The sequence below is a fragment of the Thalassophryne amazonica genome, chromosome 3, assembly GCF_902500255.1.
Source record: "Thalassophryne amazonica chromosome 3, fThaAma1.1, whole genome shotgun sequence".
Taxonomy (NCBI): Eukaryota; Metazoa; Chordata; class Actinopteri; order Batrachoidiformes; family Batrachoididae; genus Thalassophryne; species Thalassophryne amazonica.
This window is the reverse complement of record NC_047105.1, coordinates 149,622,372-149,639,402: the sequence shown is the minus strand read 5'-3', so window position 1 is coordinate 149,639,402 and position 17,031 is coordinate 149,622,372. Positions and strand designations below refer to the sequence as shown.

Here is a 17,031-nt window from a genome sequence, read left to right as displayed (position 1 = left end):
TCACAGAATTTCGCCTCGTTTTTGCTTCAAACTGACTTTAGAATGATTTAGGAGGTTTTGCCTTCATCATCTGATGGTTAATAATTCCATTAATCCATTTGATTGCTTTGGGTGAAGAGACTCCGTCTCAGATGTGCTGCTGTGGTCCGAAATGATAAGTTATGATAAACTTTATTGATGTCACACAGGAGAAATTCATGTTACTTCGGCTGCATGCACAGATGCAAAAGGCGGACTGATTTTTAGGGGCTGACCGTTTGGTTTGCGACACCGGTCCACAGGTCACACTCACGAGTGCCACGAGCTTAGCTTATGACAAGCTAAAAGTGGACGTTCTCGTTTTGCCTGAACAACTTTCCACAGTTTCTGGCTATTCTGTGTTAGTGCGCGCCCGTGGTCGATGTGCTTGATGAATTCCTGCACAAAAAGTAGTTCCCAGATAATTGTGATATATTCCTGTGAGATAATGAGTATATCTCATCTAAATCAATTGTAAAATTTACCAGTAATAAAATTGTAAAGAGAACTGAAGTCTTAAGAGTGGCCGTAATAAATAAAGTTTGTGAAACTTCACCTGTTATTGTTCAAGCACATTGTAAACATTGACACGATGGACTTTGATGCTGAAGAGTTCAGAAAGATACGATTGGAATGTTTTGATGACCATTTACAGTTGGAGATGAAAGAGTTGGGTGTGAACTTGGTGTTAAAGTCAGAACAAGAAGTTGCATTGAAACAGATCAATCTGGGACAAAGAGACATATTCTGTGATGCCACAGAATCTTCTCATGTTGACGTCACGAGCTAATGGCGCTCGTGAGAGTATGGCGAAAGTAGTCCGGCGAGTTCAGTCTGTGGGCGCGAGCGATCCCACAATTCCAAAATAGCAGAGATGTTGGTCCAATGAGAGCGGCACTCTGAGCAGGATGTCCAGAGGTTTGTAGAAGTGCTTTGTTTTTTCCCCTCAAGGATCAAGTTAGTTACAGTTAGAATGATAAAGTCCAAGAGTTAAAGTTTATTAAACACTGTGTAGAAACATGAATCATTTCAGTACCACCACCAGCAGCCAGTACCAGGCACACATTTTGACATCAAAGTACATGGGTATGGTTCACTCAAAAATTGGCAAAGTATCATGCCTGCATATTTTGATCAAAGGACAAAATTTTCCAGTTGTTCAGTGAAAGCCCAACATGGCAACATCTATCTGGTGAAAATCTGGCAACACTGTGAATCTCAATAAGGCCACGAACCATTAGCTAGGTTTGATGGAAGTTGTAGCCATGATCCAGTGATGCCGTGTCTTGGATTAATGTGGTGCTGCAGCTCAAAGGAATCACATTTCATGGCGTCAACAGCAGCCAAGAGGAAAAATCTTCTTTGTTTCTCCACCCTAAATGTGTGTGAAATTCAGATGAGAAGCTGTATACTCGTATGAAGGACAAACTCCAGACTATCGGCTAAGGTTGCAACAAACTCAGGGTCATGTTGGTTAGGCAGCTCATTCTCAAAGTTTACAGCATGAAGACTTTTAAAGCAAAAACCTAACAATCCTGCATGTGCCGTGTTATGACTTTTTACTTTTACATGCAGGTTTTGCTTCATTGTGAAGGTGCCCTTGCGTGTTTTGCTTCACTGTTGGCACTCTGTTGGTTAATTGTGTGCTGCTGGCATCACCTCTGTTATTTGCCAACAATTTTCTTTACAGTTTTTTGCCATATCATAGTGTGAACAGAATTTAAGGTAAGTGATTTTATTTAATTTTTTTTTTTTAGATCAGGCAGCAAGCCCACTAACCCATTTCTATTATTTCTGTTTCACTTTTTTTTTTGGTTTTGAAGTGTATCTACCCTGAATCTTATTTAACTACAGTCCTGTTGTGAATCACTAGCACTTAGCTTTCATTAGCACTTAGCTTTCATTAGCAGTTAGCTTTCGCTAGCAGTTAGCTTGCATCAGCTAGGTTGACCCCTGCCCCCCCACTGTTACTTTATTACTGTTTCTACCAGTCTAATACTTCTGTTAGTTTTTCAGTGTAACTGCTGTGAATTTTAGCTTCTTATTTTACTCCTGTGTAAATCTTAGGAGTGGCTAGCATTTTAGCTAGCGTTAGCTTATGTTAGCTAGGTCAACTAGGTCTAGCTAGGTTTTTTAAATTACTGTTCCTGTCAGTCTAATACTTCTGTTACTTTTTCAGTGTACCTTTTAGGGCATTAATTTACTCCTGTGTGAACCTTAGGAGTGGTTAGCATATTCATTAGTGGTTAGCTTGTGCTTCCTTGGCTATACTCTTGAATTTTCTGGTGCACAAAGTACACTACTTGACACTTTATGATGCTGGCAGATAGGGTGGCTCTTTTAGAGAGCTGTGTCCGTAAGTTAGAACAGCTTCTCAGCTCAGTTGAGATACGAGGTCTGTCCATAAAGTATCATACCTTTTTATTTTTTTCAAAAACTATATGGATTTCATTCATATGTTTTTACGTCAGACATGCTTGAACCCTCGTGCGCATGCGTGAGTTTTTCCACGCCTGTCGGTGACGTCATTCGCCTGTGAGCACGACTTGTGGAAGGAGTGGTCCCGCCCCCTCGTCGGATTTTCATTGTCTGGAAATGGCGGAATGAAAAGGACTTTTTTTTCCATCAGAATTTTTTCAGAAGCTGTTAGAGACTGGCACCTGGAAACCATTCGAGAAATTTATCTGGCTTTCAGTGAAAATTTTACGGGCTTCACAGAGATGAGGACTTTAACTACAGCTTTAAGGACCCCTTTAAGGACGGTCGGTGCTCTCCACAAGTTCTTTTATACTCACTCGACTGGTAAGCACTGAAAGCTGAGATAGACATGTCCCAACTTGTCCTCTAACACTCCGAAACGGAGGTGTTCCTTTGTCTCGCTTCATCAGCGAATTGGTTATGACGCGCGAAGCCTCCACGCGGCTTTCCATGACAAAATCTCTTGTTAAAAGTGAAATCTGCCGGAAAATGGCTGATGTCCAGCTCTTGTGATAACCAGAGAAAGAGCACACGACGGTCTCGTATCCACAGAGCCATCAGCTTAGAAATGATCCAGTGGTTTGTGTCGCAGCTCGCAGCGCGGCGCACCGACCGTCCTTAAAGGGGTCCTTAAAGCTGTAGTTAAAGTCCTTATTCTCTGTGAAGCCTGTAAAATTTTCACTGAAAGCCAGATAAATTTTTCGAATGGTTTCTAGGTGCCAGTCTCTAACAGCTTCTGAAAAAATTCTGATGGAAAAAAAGTCCTTTTCATTCCACCATTTCTAGACAATGAAAATCCGACGAGGGGGCGGGACCACTCCCTCCACAAGGCGTGCTCACAGGCGAATGACGTCACCGACAGGTGTGGAAAAACTCATGCATGCGCACGAGGGTTCAAGCATGTCTGACGTAAAAACATATGAATGAAATCCATATAGTTTTAAAAAAAAAATAAAAAGGACCGTTAATTTATGGACAGACCACGTAGATGTTACAGGCACTCCAGATGAGGTTATTGTTGGGCCGGCTAGCATGCCCATTAGTATCAGCCGAGAAACACCGGCTGTGGAGGATGGTTTTCGGACTGTGGTTAGGTGGAGGAAGTGACGTAGGGCTTGGTGCGAGTATGTCCCGTTTTCTCCCTCGGATATCCCCGTTGTTAGTTCTTTGAGCCCACAGGTGACTTCCACTCCTGTCTCCAGGCTGAAACACTGGGCTTTAGTGATAGGGGATTCTATCACCCACAAAGCCAGGTTACAGATGCCACCTGATGTTAAATGTATTCCTGGGGCCAGAGCTCCTGACATTGCATCTGATCTTAGGGTGCTGACGCTGCAGAAGGGTAGACAGACAAAAGGAACATGACATGAGATACAGTCACATAGTAATTCACGTCGGCGCCAATGATGTCAGGATGAAGCACTCAGAGGTCACAAAAATGGACATAGAGAGAACTTGTGACCTTGCCACAAAGATGTGTCAGCATCGATTAATAGTCTCTGGTCCCCTCCCCTCCTGGGGTAATGATGAGGCGTTTAACAGGCTGACATCATTGAATAGGTGGCTGGCGCAATTTTGTACACAGCAAGGCTTTAGTTTTATTGATAACTGGCCTTTGTTTTGGGGTTGCTGTGGCTTGCTGATGCCGACAGCCTTCATCCTACTGGGGAAGGCGCCACCATCTTGTGGACCACCTTACTGAGAATAATCTCTTTGAGCCACTGCAGTCTTCTGGTAGAAAATATCATTCCACGGAGACGGCTCTCACTAAAGTGGTGAATGATCTTCTGCTTACAATGGATTCAGACACCACTGTGGTTCTGGCTCTCTTAGATGTCAGTGCTGCATTTGATACCATGGATCATCATATTCTACTCAATAGGCTGGAGAATAATTTTGGGGTTACTGGGAGTGCCCTTGCATGGCTGACGTCATACTTAACCAGTTGTTCTCACTGTGTTTTGTACAGTAACACTACCTCTAACCTTACTGACATGAAATTTGGGGTTCCATAGGGGTCCGTCTTAGGACCCCTGCTTTTCTCCCTTTATATAGCACCCCTTGGGCACATATTGCGGTGTTTTGGGATTACCTTTCACTGCTATGCAGATGATACTCAGTTATACATGCCGATAACTGCTGGTAATCTTGTTCACATAAAATCCTTAGAAGATTGCCTTGCATCAGTGAGAAGTTGGATGTCAAGAAACTTCTTACTTTTAAACTCTGAAAAGACTGAAATGATAGTTCTTGGTCCAGTGAGATATCGGCAACAATTTGACCAGCTAACGCTTAGCCTCGGCTCGTGTGTCATACATCACACTGACAAAGTGAGGAATCTTGGGGTAATTTTTGATCCTATGTTGTCCTTTGACCTCCACATTAGAGATATTACTAGGACTGCTTTCTTCCACCTGTGAAATATAGCGAAGATTCCTCCCATCCTGTCTATGGCTGATGCTGAGACCCTGATCCATGTGTTTGTCTCTTCTAGATTGGACTACTGCAATGTTCTATTTTCTGGTTTACCGCAGTCTAACATTAGGGCTCTCCAATTGGTTCAAAATGCTGCTTGTTGTTTAATGCTGACAAATTATACTGTATTTGTTGTCTTTCTACCCTCTGATTCTGTTGTTTTTTTTTTCTCTCTGTTTGAGGTGCGGCTCCATCCAGAGATGGGTGTGGTATTTGCTTCTGCAGGCGTCCTGTCCTGTGCACCAGCATGGACTCCCAAAGTTTCCTGTATATTTGTTTTGTTTGGTTTCTTCCTTCAATCATCAGAGGGAGTTTTTTCTTCCCACTGTCTCCTGTTTTCTTGCTCTGGGAGTTAGTAAGGTTCGACCTTACTTGTGTGAAGCACCTTGAGGCAACTTTGTTGTGATTTGGTGGCATATAAATGAAGTAAATTGAATTGAATTGAGAACAAAAATGAATTCAAAGAAGAAACAGGAAAGACAAAGAAAGATGTTTTAAAAAAATCAAGTTCCAACCAAAGAGATATGAATGTCCATTTTGTTGTGAAAGTCTTAATCTAGCTACGTGTACGGACGTCTGTGTGTCTCAAAACTCATTAAGCCTCAGGACAAAAATACTGAACAATTCCTGCATATACATTTATTAAATACACCCATTTCAAACAGCATTCTCTAGGTGTCAAGTTTAATAAAATGCAGGAGCTTCTGGAGGCCCCGCCACCTGGACCCTAACCCAGGGTGCTGCCCCCAGACCCCCGGCTGTGACCAGTGACAGCTACACTTCTCCTATTTGTATATATTTTTTCAGGAGCTCAGTCTCATGCCAACATATACCAAAAGAAGAAAGATATTTCTTGAAACACTTTTACACAACACTTTTTTGAAAACGGCAAATTAAACGCTTGGGTCCGTTTCAGTGTGGACAGGGTCCCAGTGCAGTCCCCCGCTGAGCAGCTTTCATTTTAATTACCAACATTCACGTGTCTCAGCTGCCTGTCTCTGACTCCGTGTCTACTAGCATCAGTCCCTCGCCTACTTCAAACCAGAGGGACACAGTCTGAGCCTCTTTCTTTTTCTGTGCTTCACATTTAAGAGCAGTCTGACAATGTTGTTTGAGGATGTTTATGGTTTGTAAACTTAAAAACAAAAATTCAAATGAAAACTGGCAGCGTGATTTTTGGGCACATGCAGGGACATTTTTCCATTATTTATTTTTCTTAGCTTATAGCCATAGCCACTACCTTAACAGATAACTAATCATGTTTTCCACTTACCCAAGGAAAAATCCGGACAGATACAAACGGTATGCATTCGTCACGTCCAGTGTGAAAGACCCTTCAGAATTAAAACATGCAGTAAAATAAAGAATTCCAGGTCACTCTGTGAGGAGACGCTGTCTCAGTGAGTCGGCCGTTATGTCGTCAGCTCAGCTGGTCTCGTGGTCGCTGTCCCCCAGCAGGAACCCTGCAGTCTTGTGATGTGCTCGTCTGGACTCAAACAGATGGCAGGTTTTCATGCTGGTCATTGCTCTGTGCTTCCTGCTAGGACCTGCTGGTGACGGCGGCCTTTGCCTTCCTCTGGCTGGTGTCGTCCTCAGCCTGGGCAAAAGGACTGACGGACATTAAGATCTTCACTGACCCACAGCATGTGGTGATGTCCTGCAAGAACATTTCCTGTCTGCCAGGGGCATACCCGTCCATGGGCCGCCTCAACGCGTCTGTGGTAAGTCTACATCCAGGCAGTGACGCTGTTGGAGCCAGAGCTCGGCCTCACCGCAACAAATGGTCACAGTTTTTACCTTATGCATCAAGTTTGATACTTGTCAGGATTTGTATTTGGTAAAGCTGCCGGCTCAGAGAATCTAATAACGACTGAAGAAACCACAACGGTGCAAAAAAGAATAAAGAAAAAAAGTGTCTGCACTTCATCTTTTTAACCATGTTCACATGATGGACGCCTTTGCCGCAGTGGGTGTGGTGTGGTGTTCTCGCAGTGGTGTTCTTTTATTGTGTTTTTCATCAGTTTCCCATCTTGCGTTCTGATCCAGTTGGTGGCGGTAATGTACTAACAAAGTCCACCTGTTCCTCTCATTTTTTTCCTGAGTTAGTAGAAACTGCCCAGATCGGTTCCTGGATAGTGCAGCAGACAACTGAAACAATCCTTCACTTGGTGATGCAAGCATCAGATTTGACATGAATGTTCTTCATAAATCAGTGTTTGAGGAAAAAGTGCTGGCCACTTGAAAATCTAATATGGCGGCCAGGTAGGGGTTAATTGCAAGAATTACACAGGGGTCAAAATCTAAAAATGCTCCAATCATATTGAAAACTATACCACATTATGTGTCTGGTCACAAAGATTGCAAAAAGGTATAGTTTGGATAATCTATGACTGAATGTTCTGGAGTTATGGGGTAAAAACAGCAAAAATGGTGACAAATGTCAATTTCAGTTTGTACAGGGGTCAAAAGTTGAAGTTGCCCCAATTTTGGTAAAATGTGGTGCAAGTTATTGGTTGAACTAATATGATTAATAAATGGAATAGTTTTGACTGTGTTGAATGCTTGGTTTGCAAAATAAATGTCAATGTTGACATCCACTGGATTCTATGGCATATGACATATTTTACCCTGTAACGTGACAGCTGAGCATGACACATGGTGCAAACTATTCCTTTTTAAAACCCCATCATCTCAACCAATAATTTGCATCACATTTTACAAAAATTGGTGCAACTTTAACTTTTGACCCCTGTACAAACTGAAACTGACCTTTGTCACCATTCTTGCTGTTTTTACCCCATAACTCCATAAGTCAGTCATAGATAGTCCAAACTATACCTTTTTGGAATGTTTATGATCAGACAAATAATGTGATACTTTTCAAAATGATTGGAGCATTTTTAGATTTTGACCCCTGTGTAATTCTTCATTAACCCCTACCTGACCGCCATACTGGATTTTCAAGTGGCCAGTACTTTTTTCTCAAACACCGATTTATGAAAAACATTCATGTCAGATCTGATGCTTGCATCACCAAGTGAACAATTCTGGCTAGAAATCATACTTAGCTGCTTCACTAGGAGGGAACCTGCCCTGCATGTTTCCATGACGAGTTGCTCCGCCGCACCTGGTGATTGAACGCAGCTGTTTGCCAGCTCCTGATTGGCCAAACAGACCTGCCAGTTAATTGTTGACGATGCATATGCAGGAGCAGATTTGGCTAATTCTGTTCGAGAGTGTTCGCTTTACCAAATCTTTCTCAAACAGCGCTTTGTGGTAAAGGGGTCCTCATGCTGATAAACTGATGCGCAGAGGAAGGAATGGGTAAAACTGTGATGTTGGAGCACTTCCTGGCTATGAAGGAGGTCAGATCTTAGAGGCCCTGAGGCCTGGTGGTGCTTGTCTCTGGATTCTGTAGCGTGAAGCGGATGAGAGTCCACAACTGCCCCTTGGATGGGATGCCATCTACTGAAGCTGCAGTCACAAATCAAGGAAAGATATGAGGAGCTGATATGAATTTTGGATTTCTTTCTGTTAGTTTTTGTCCTACAAATGTCCATGTCCCATCCCCAGAATAAGTTCCTTGTCAGCTGATGATCAAAAAATTTTGTGCGTGCTTAAAACTTTGAGCAGAGACTAGGTGGCGAGCCTTCTCGCTCCCTACACATTGCTTTGTTTTGTTCTCTACTTATTTTCTTTTGGATGGATGGCTAGCTTTTATTATCATTGTCATTACTACAGTGAGATTTCTGCACTCACATTCCACAGACAAACAGCAATTAATCCACAATTATTACTTGTTCACCGTAATAATGGCACACATCAGAATTAGGACAACACATATACATTTGACATTGTTTATGTGTACTAAACTTGAAACAGTCCGTTTTCCAAATTGAGGCGATGTGAGTGTGTTGGTAGCCGCTGCAACAGAGTCGCGCCGCGTGCCAGCTTGAGAAGAACGGGGGCCTGCCGTGTGGGGGGGCAGAAAGGAGGTAAAAGGAGAAACTGAAGCATGCTTCAGTCCATGTGTAAGTCAGTTATTGCCTTTGTGGGTTGAGATAAGAATGGAGCTGAATAATCTCACCAAGGCAGGAATAAATTCCTCTGGAGGTAAACAGTGGGCAATTTGTCCTTGAGGCTAGATAGCCTGTAGTGTTGTAGCTGAACAGTGAAAAACACTTTTAACAGTTCCACTTGAACAACCAAATCCCAATTATGAATTAAGAATATTCCCAATTATGAATTAAGAATATTCACCGGCCCCCGAAACCTTCAGCTTCAGCTGCAAGGCACGCATCTGCTCCAAGATGTCATCCAATTTGCGTCTGAGTTCAAGAGTCAACGGAGTCTGAGAATGCACTGCCTTGCCAACCTCGTTAATCATGACGGACAAGCGAGGGGCCGTGGTTCTTGATGCCGCCGTCTTGCCAATTTTCCGGTAGATCAGGGCAGCACATAAGCCAGAAAGTACCAGCCCCACTACCATAAGACCAGAAATGTATAAATCCTCAACATCCTCAACGGAGAAAGGCGCCAAGCATGCAACACGCCAAGACCCCCAGGAGACGAGGACATAGCCCGCAGGATATGTTCCATCTGGGCAGGTAGGATCCCCCGGTCCTGGCCTTCTTGTAGAAAAAATGGTGTCAATAGCGTTTAGACACCAGCTGATCAATTCCATGGTTAATCCAATAGTAGTCCAATAGATCCAGAATCCAAAATAGTTTTGAGGAATTCACAGTCTGGTGAAGTAGGGACTTGAAGGTTAAAGGCAGAGAGATAAAGGAGAGTGGAGGAGATGCGACTGCCCTCGTCGGAGTCCCAAGCTGTTATGTGATACCCATGAGTTTATATCCTATGGCTGTCCAGCAAATTGTCATTGGATTCTGATTGACCAAAGTTCCACCATGGAGTGTGAATTCTGCATGAGAGCAGAGAGGACTGATCCCAGCATAGCACCATGCAGCTGTTCCACCCCAGACTATTGAAGAAAAAGACAGCGCTGTGTGGCTTTTATCACCCGCTGGCCGAAGGGAGATGATGTCATGGCAATTTCCATCCATCCAAAAAGGGCAAGCGTTCTGAAATCAACTCCTCTCACATTTTTAGAAGGAATTTCATGAAACGTGGTCAAAGTCCTTGTTATAGCTTGGTAATGTGCATATAGTGGTGGGCACAGCTAACCAAAAAACTTTGATAACTGCTAACTGAAAAGTTAACTTTTATAACGCTAAACCGATAAAAAATTTAGAGGAAGTTCCAGCTAACCAGTAACCACTAACTTTTAGTATTGAATCGGTACACTGCCAGCTCCTGATAAGCCAGTTTCGAGTTTAAGCACTGCAAGGGCTGCTGGGTAAATTCAAAGGCGATGACAAACCCAAAACCAACAACGAGCCAGAGCTTTTCTCTTTATGCACCCGGCCCACTGCTGCCAAAGAAAAAGTGTCATTTACTTTCAACATACAGCAACAGAGACAGAAGCACAAGAGATCAAATGCAATGTGCAATACGAGGTCTGTGATTAAAAAAAAAAAGCGGTCCTTTTTATTTTTTTCAAAAAATAAATGGATTTGATTCATATGTTTTTACGTCAGACAGTCTTGAACCCTTGTGCACATGCGTGAGTTTTGTCATGCCTGTCGGTGACGTCATTCGCCTGTGGGCAGGCTTTGAGTGAGGTGTGGACTCCCCCTCCCATTGGAATCTCTTTGTCTGAGAAGCTGCAGGGAGACGGCGCGCGTTGCTTTATCAAAATTATTTCAGGACCTGTGAGGGATATCTGTGTGGACACTATTCGAGAAATTCAGCTGGTTTTCGGTGTAAAGTTTAACGGCTGATGAGAGATTGTGGAGTTTCTTTCGCTTTAAGAACAGCCCACAAAGCGGATCGGCGCGGCGCGGTCGGAGGTGGCGTCCGTCTGGCTGTTTTGAGCTGAAAACATCCTAATTTAAGGCTCTGTTCACCCAGGACGTCGTCAGAGAAGTTTCAGAAGAAGCCGGCATCAGATTTTGTAATGAAAGAACGTGCGGACGAATTTGCCGAGTCGGATCCGTGACGACGTGGCAAATCCATCTGCGCCGCGACATGAAAAACACCTCCGTGTTGAAAACCATTTGTAAAATTCAGGCGGCTTTTGATGGCTTTCAACAAGTGAGTATCTGACAAATTGTTTAACAGCTGGGCATGTTCCAACTTGTCCGTTAAGGTTTCCAACGGAGGTGTTTTTCCTGTGGCGACCCCCCGCAGTCGGGTCCGGCCCAACATGCGACTCTGCCCGCACGTTCTTTCATTACAAAATCTCCTTTAACAGTGGAATGTTCGCATAAACTCCTGATCCCGAATTCTTCTGAAAGTTCTCTGTTATCTCACGACGTCTTGGGTCCACAGAGCCTGAAATGTGGAAGTTTTCAGCTTGAAACAGCGAGACGACGCCGCCTCGGAGCGCAGATCGCCGTCAGGCGCCGTGGGCCGTCCTTACGGCGACAGTAAAACTCCAAAATCTCTCATCAGCCGTTAAAATTTTTATCGAAAACCAGCTGAATTTATCGAATGGTGTCCACTCAGTTGTGCCTTACAGGTTTGAAAAAATTTTGATCAAACAAAGCAGCAGTCTGAGCCATTACTAAACAATGAAAAAATCGACGAGAGGGTGGGCGACTCCTCACTCAAAGCCTGCCCACAGGCGAATTACGTAACCGACAGGCGTGAAAAAACTCTCGCATGCCCACGAGGGTTCAAGTATGTCTGATGTAATCACACGTGATTCAAATCCATATGGTTTTTGAAAAAAATAATAAGGTCCGTTACTTTTCTCACAGACCTCGTATACTGATGAATTTTCCACAGGCATGCAAGCAGTGTTTTTGGTTTATTTACTGATTTTTGAGACAGAAATGTTTGCAGAGCACTTGAAGTCCAACACGAATTTCCCCTTGGGGACAATAAAGTGCATCGTATCGTATTGTAAAGCACTGTTCACTCATGGTTTCATTTATAAACAAAACTAATTCCGGACAGTTAATCAACATTAACAGCAACTCTGTCATTTTTACAACGTGAAAATATTGCACATATCTTTTAAAATAATGCACTAATTCCGAAGGTTTGAGCATTAAAGTGGATATGACACTTAAAGACAACATAGTCTTATTACATGTAACAAAGGTTATATAATTCAGTCAACCTAAGCATTACTTTCACTGCAAGAATGCTCCTGGTTTGAATGTTCGTCCGAAAGATATCGCTCCAATCTGTAGGGTCTAATCACTGCTGCGACATCCTCAGGATCTGAGTCAGTCTCGATTTCCTCACAGAAATAATCCACACTTGAAGAGTCAGAAAAGTTCTCGATCTCGTCACTGTCCATGCTGAGGTCCATCTGTTCCTGTTGTCAATCAGACAAAGACGGGACTCTACGCGTTGTGACATCACGGCATCACGTGACTGCTGATGGAACACGCTTTCCAAGAAACACACTTTTGAGAGGTTGTACAAACTTTATTTCTCAGTGATAATGATTAAAACCACTTTCAACTTACTATACTGTATGTATATTTTTGATATTTACAGTAGTGTTTAGAATAATAGTAGTGCTATGTGACTAAAAAGATTAATCCAGGTTTTGAGTATATTTCTTATTGTCACAAATCATTCATTCATGATATGCACACTCTTAAGGCTATGAAATTGGGCTATTAGTTAAAAAAAAAAAAAGTAGAAAAGGGGGTGTTCACAATAATAGTAGTGTGGCATTCAATCAGTGAGTTCGTCAATTTTGTGGAACAAACAGGTGTGAATCAGGTGTCGCCTGTTTAAGGATGAAGCCAGCACCTGTTGAACATGCTTTTCTCTTTGAAAGCCTGAGGAAAATGGGACGTTCAAGACATTGTTCAGAAGAACAGCGTAGTTTGATTAAAAAGTTGATTGGAGAGGGGAAAACTTATACACAGGTGCAAAAAATTATAGGCTGTTCATCTACAATGATCTCCATTGCTTTAAAATTTACAAAAAAAAACAGACGTGTAGAAGAAAACGGAAAACAACCATCAAAATGGATAGAAGAATAACCAGAATGGCAAAGGCTCACCCATTGATCAGCTCCAGGATGATCAAAGACAGTCTGGAGTTACTTGTAAGTGCTGTGACAGTTAGAAGACGCCTGTGTGAAGCTAATTTATTTGCAAGAATCCCCCGCAAAGTCCCTCTGTTAAATAAAAGACATGTGCAGAAGAGGTTACAGTTTGCCAAAGAACACATCAACTGGCCTAAAGAGAAATGGAGGAATATTTTGTGGACTGATGAGAGTAAAATTGTTCTTTTTGGGTCCAAGGGCCACAGACAGTTTGTGAGACGACCCCCAAACTCTGAATTCAAGCCACAGTTCACAGTGAAGACAGTGAAGCATGGTGGTGCAAGCATCATGATATGGGCATGTTTCTCCTACTATGGTGTTGGGCCTATATATCGCATACCAGGTATCATGGATCAGTTTGGATATGTCAAAATACTTGAAGAGGTCATGTTGCCTTATGCTGAAGAGGACATGCCCTTGAAATGGGTGTTTCAACAAGACAATGACCCCAAGCACACTAGTAAACCAGCAAAATCTTGGTTCCAAACCAACAAAATTAATGCCTCGCAGATGTGAAGAAATCATGAAAAACTGTGGTTATACAACTAAATACTAGTTTAGTGATTCACAGGATTGCTAAAAAAGCAGTTTGAACATAATAGTTTTGAGTTTGTAGCGTCAACAGCAGATGCTACTATTATTGTGAACACCCCCTTTTCTACTTTTTTTTTTTTTAATAATAGCCCAATTTCATAGCCTTAAGAGTGTGCATATCATGAATGCTTGGTCTTGTTGGATTTGTGAGAATCTACTGAATCTACTGGTACCTTGTTTCCCATGGAACAATAAGAAATATACTCAAAACCTGGATTAATCTTTTTAGTCACATAGCACTACTGTTATTCTGAACACTACTGTATGTCAGTTTTGCCTAATTTTTTAGGTGTCATATTCATTTTAACAGACACACACGCCAAAAGGCATTATGGGAAATGACTGAGTCTCCTCTCATCAACTCCCTCCCCCCCGTCATAATGCATAGAACACTGGAAGTGTTAATAGAAAAACTGTAACCTGTTTAACTTTATAATGAAATGCTGTCGTAAACTCAAATAAGCAAAAAAAAAAAAAAAAAAAAAAAACAGGCAAATTTTTCACCAAAGGGGAGGTGATGGTCTAGTGGTTAAGGCGTTGGGCTTGAGACCAGAAGATCCTCGGTTCAAATCCCAGCCTGACTAGAAAATCACTAAGGGCCCTTGGGCAAGATCCTTAATCCCCTAGTTGCTTGCGGTGTGTAGTGAGCGCCTTGTATGGCTGCAGCCTGACATTGGGGCTCACTTACGCAATATTGAGACATTCTGAGCATAAAACTGCACATGAGATTCACAAATATGTTGGTCTATTCACACTCCCATCCAGTAGATGGCAGTGTTCTATGCATTTTGACGGGGGGGCGGTGATGAGAGGACACTAATTTCCCATAATGCCTTTTGGCACATGTGTCTGTTACCACTCAAACTGTCAGAATTAGTGCATTACTTAAGATATGTGCAATATTTTCACTTTGTAAAATTGACAGTTACCGTTAATGTTGGTAAACTGTCCAGAATTACTTCTGTTTACAAATTAAACTATAAGTGAAACGTGCTTTCAGCAAACCTGCGCAAATCCAGCTTCCCCCATTGTACATATCATGCAGCTCTGTGAAAGATTTCATCGATGTTTGAGTCACAGTGCTGACTTTCCTCTTTGCTGTCTTTTCAGATTTTTGGGTTTTTGAACATGATCTTGTGGGCGAGTAACTGCTGGTTTATTTACAAGGAGACTCCTTTCCACACGGACCCGAACGCAGCAGCCAGCAGGGAGGAAGGTGATGCTCCTGGACCCTAGTCAGCTGGTCCACAACTGTCCGGCCAGCACAAAGCTTTGTCTTTAACACTGACGCTTCCCACACCAACACTAATGGAGAGCATTACCCTGAGCGACACACTGTTTTCTAATTGGCTGTTAATTTGAGCCTGTTTCCTGTGGCCGGTAAATGAGCTGAATACCGTCTTCATGTTCTGCCTGTTGTCATCTTCTGTGAGAGACAGTTGAGAGCAGCGTGCAGGTTTTACTTTGATCTCACTCCATCCACATCCTAATGATGTCACACAGCACTGTCCTGTAGGGGCGCCTGTTAGCTTTCTGATGTTCTGCAGCATTGTTTGTAAAAGGATTTTTATTTTTTCATGATTTTCATTGTTTGTGCAAACCCAGAGTTCCCTTTGAGCCTGACGGCTTTCTGCGGTTGACCTGAAAGCTCATGTGTGGATGTGTAGTTATTGTTCTTCAGGGACCTGATGCCTGGTCTGTGCTCCTGTAGTTCTGAACGAAACAGGAAGCCATGAAAAACCCGGCCTGATGGGTTCGCGGACCACTACTGAGAACCGCTTCACATCCACAGTGTCCAGACAGGGTCACTCAGGAACCCTTCTGGTGAAATGAGACTTTTTTTTTAACCCATCTGACGTGAGTGTTGACTTTTAACTCGTCAGAGGACATGACAAAATCAGCAGGAGAACTTAAAAACTCAGCCACTCCACAAACAAACCAAACCGTCAGCATCATGTCAGAACCTGTTGAGTTCCACCTTCTGATGTGATGTTGAACCTTTTTTATGGCGTCGCACTCCAGGGGGTTTGTTCATTTTGTATATATAGTGGTTTCACTTTCTGGAACGCCGCACCCCACCAGACGAACGCCGCACCCCACCAGACGAGCGCCGCACCCCACCAGACGAGCGCCGCACCCCACCAGACGAGCGCCGCACCAAACAAACGCCGCACCCCACCAGACGAGCGCCGCACCAAACGCCACGCCACACCCCACTAAACAAACGCCACGCCACGCCCCACCAAACAAATGCCGCGCCCCACCAAACAAACGCCACACCAAACAAACGCCACACCAGACGAACACCACGCCAAACAAAGGCCGCGCCACGCCAAACAAACGCCACACCCCGCCAGACGAACGCCACACCCCGCCAGACGAACGGCACACCCCGCCAGACGAACGCCCCGCCAGACGAACGCCACGCCAAACAAACGCCGCGCCACGCCAAACAAACGCCGCGCCACGCCAAACAAACGCCGCACCACACCAGACACACGCCATGCTGCACCAGATGGACAGCAGCCGCTCCACATCAGGCTCATTTAAGCTCCACCTGACTTGTACTTGAATACTGGAAACTCATAAAATCATAAAGAGGGAACCTGAACATCAACAAAGTTCAAATTAAAAAAGAAGCTCCATGTGACTTAATGTGTTGAGAACGTGATGAATGAAGAAATGTGCTCCTGTGAAGGTCCTTCCTCTGGGGTTGTTGGAGTTTTAAACTGTAACCACTGAAAGAAAGGTTTATTTCTCTGACACATTAAATTTCTCAGCTCCGGCTCTCTGCCTTTTTCTTACCACCAATAAGCAGCTTGAACAAAGGAAGCCCCTTGTTATTAACTTTGTCTCTGGGTGTTTTGGGGACTTTCGTGGCTGACACACCTTTTTGGTGTTGTATGGAGGTCGGGGTCAGTACCTTTGGATTGCCAAACACATTGCTGGTCCCAAAGTTAAAAAAGGGGACCAGGGAGTGTTCCAGTGATGAACCATAAGGCGACATTCTCAGTTTACGCTCCGAAGTAATCAGACATGAGAATTTACTGGGGATTCGCAAATTTCTGACGTTTTGACCTTCATCTGGGCCATTTTTGAGATCGATGTAAATCCATTGAGAACAATTTTGGCCCAAGATGCAGTGGGGCCATCTGTGTGAGTTATCCATGAGAACGTATTTGTTCAGTTAAACCTTTCTGCATATGCACAGGAGCCAGAACAGCACTTGCTGTATTGCACGCTGAGACACGTGATGTCATTGGTTATTTTCTCTAGAACTGTGAACTTTCAGCCAATCAGAATCTGTGTAATGTCGAAAGTCACTGAAA

At 43.4% G+C, this 17,031-nt stretch overlaps 1 protein-coding gene across 1 annotated transcript in view; it reads left to right on the top strand.

Moving 5' to 3' along the window:
• Positions 1-16,487, top strand: part of sypl2a (synaptophysin-like 2a) — a 63,514-nt gene extending 47,027 nt beyond the window's left edge. Inside the window, exons 5-6 of the mRNA XM_034167511.1 lie at positions 6,516-6,692; positions 14,813-16,487. Of these exons, the coding sequence (XP_034023402.1) occupies positions 6,516-6,692; positions 14,813-14,938 (303 nt within the window). The 3' untranslated portion in view covers positions 14,939-16,487. The remainder of the gene's footprint in view (positions 1-6,515; positions 6,693-14,812) is intronic.
• Positions 16,488-17,031: the final 544 nt, after the last annotated feature.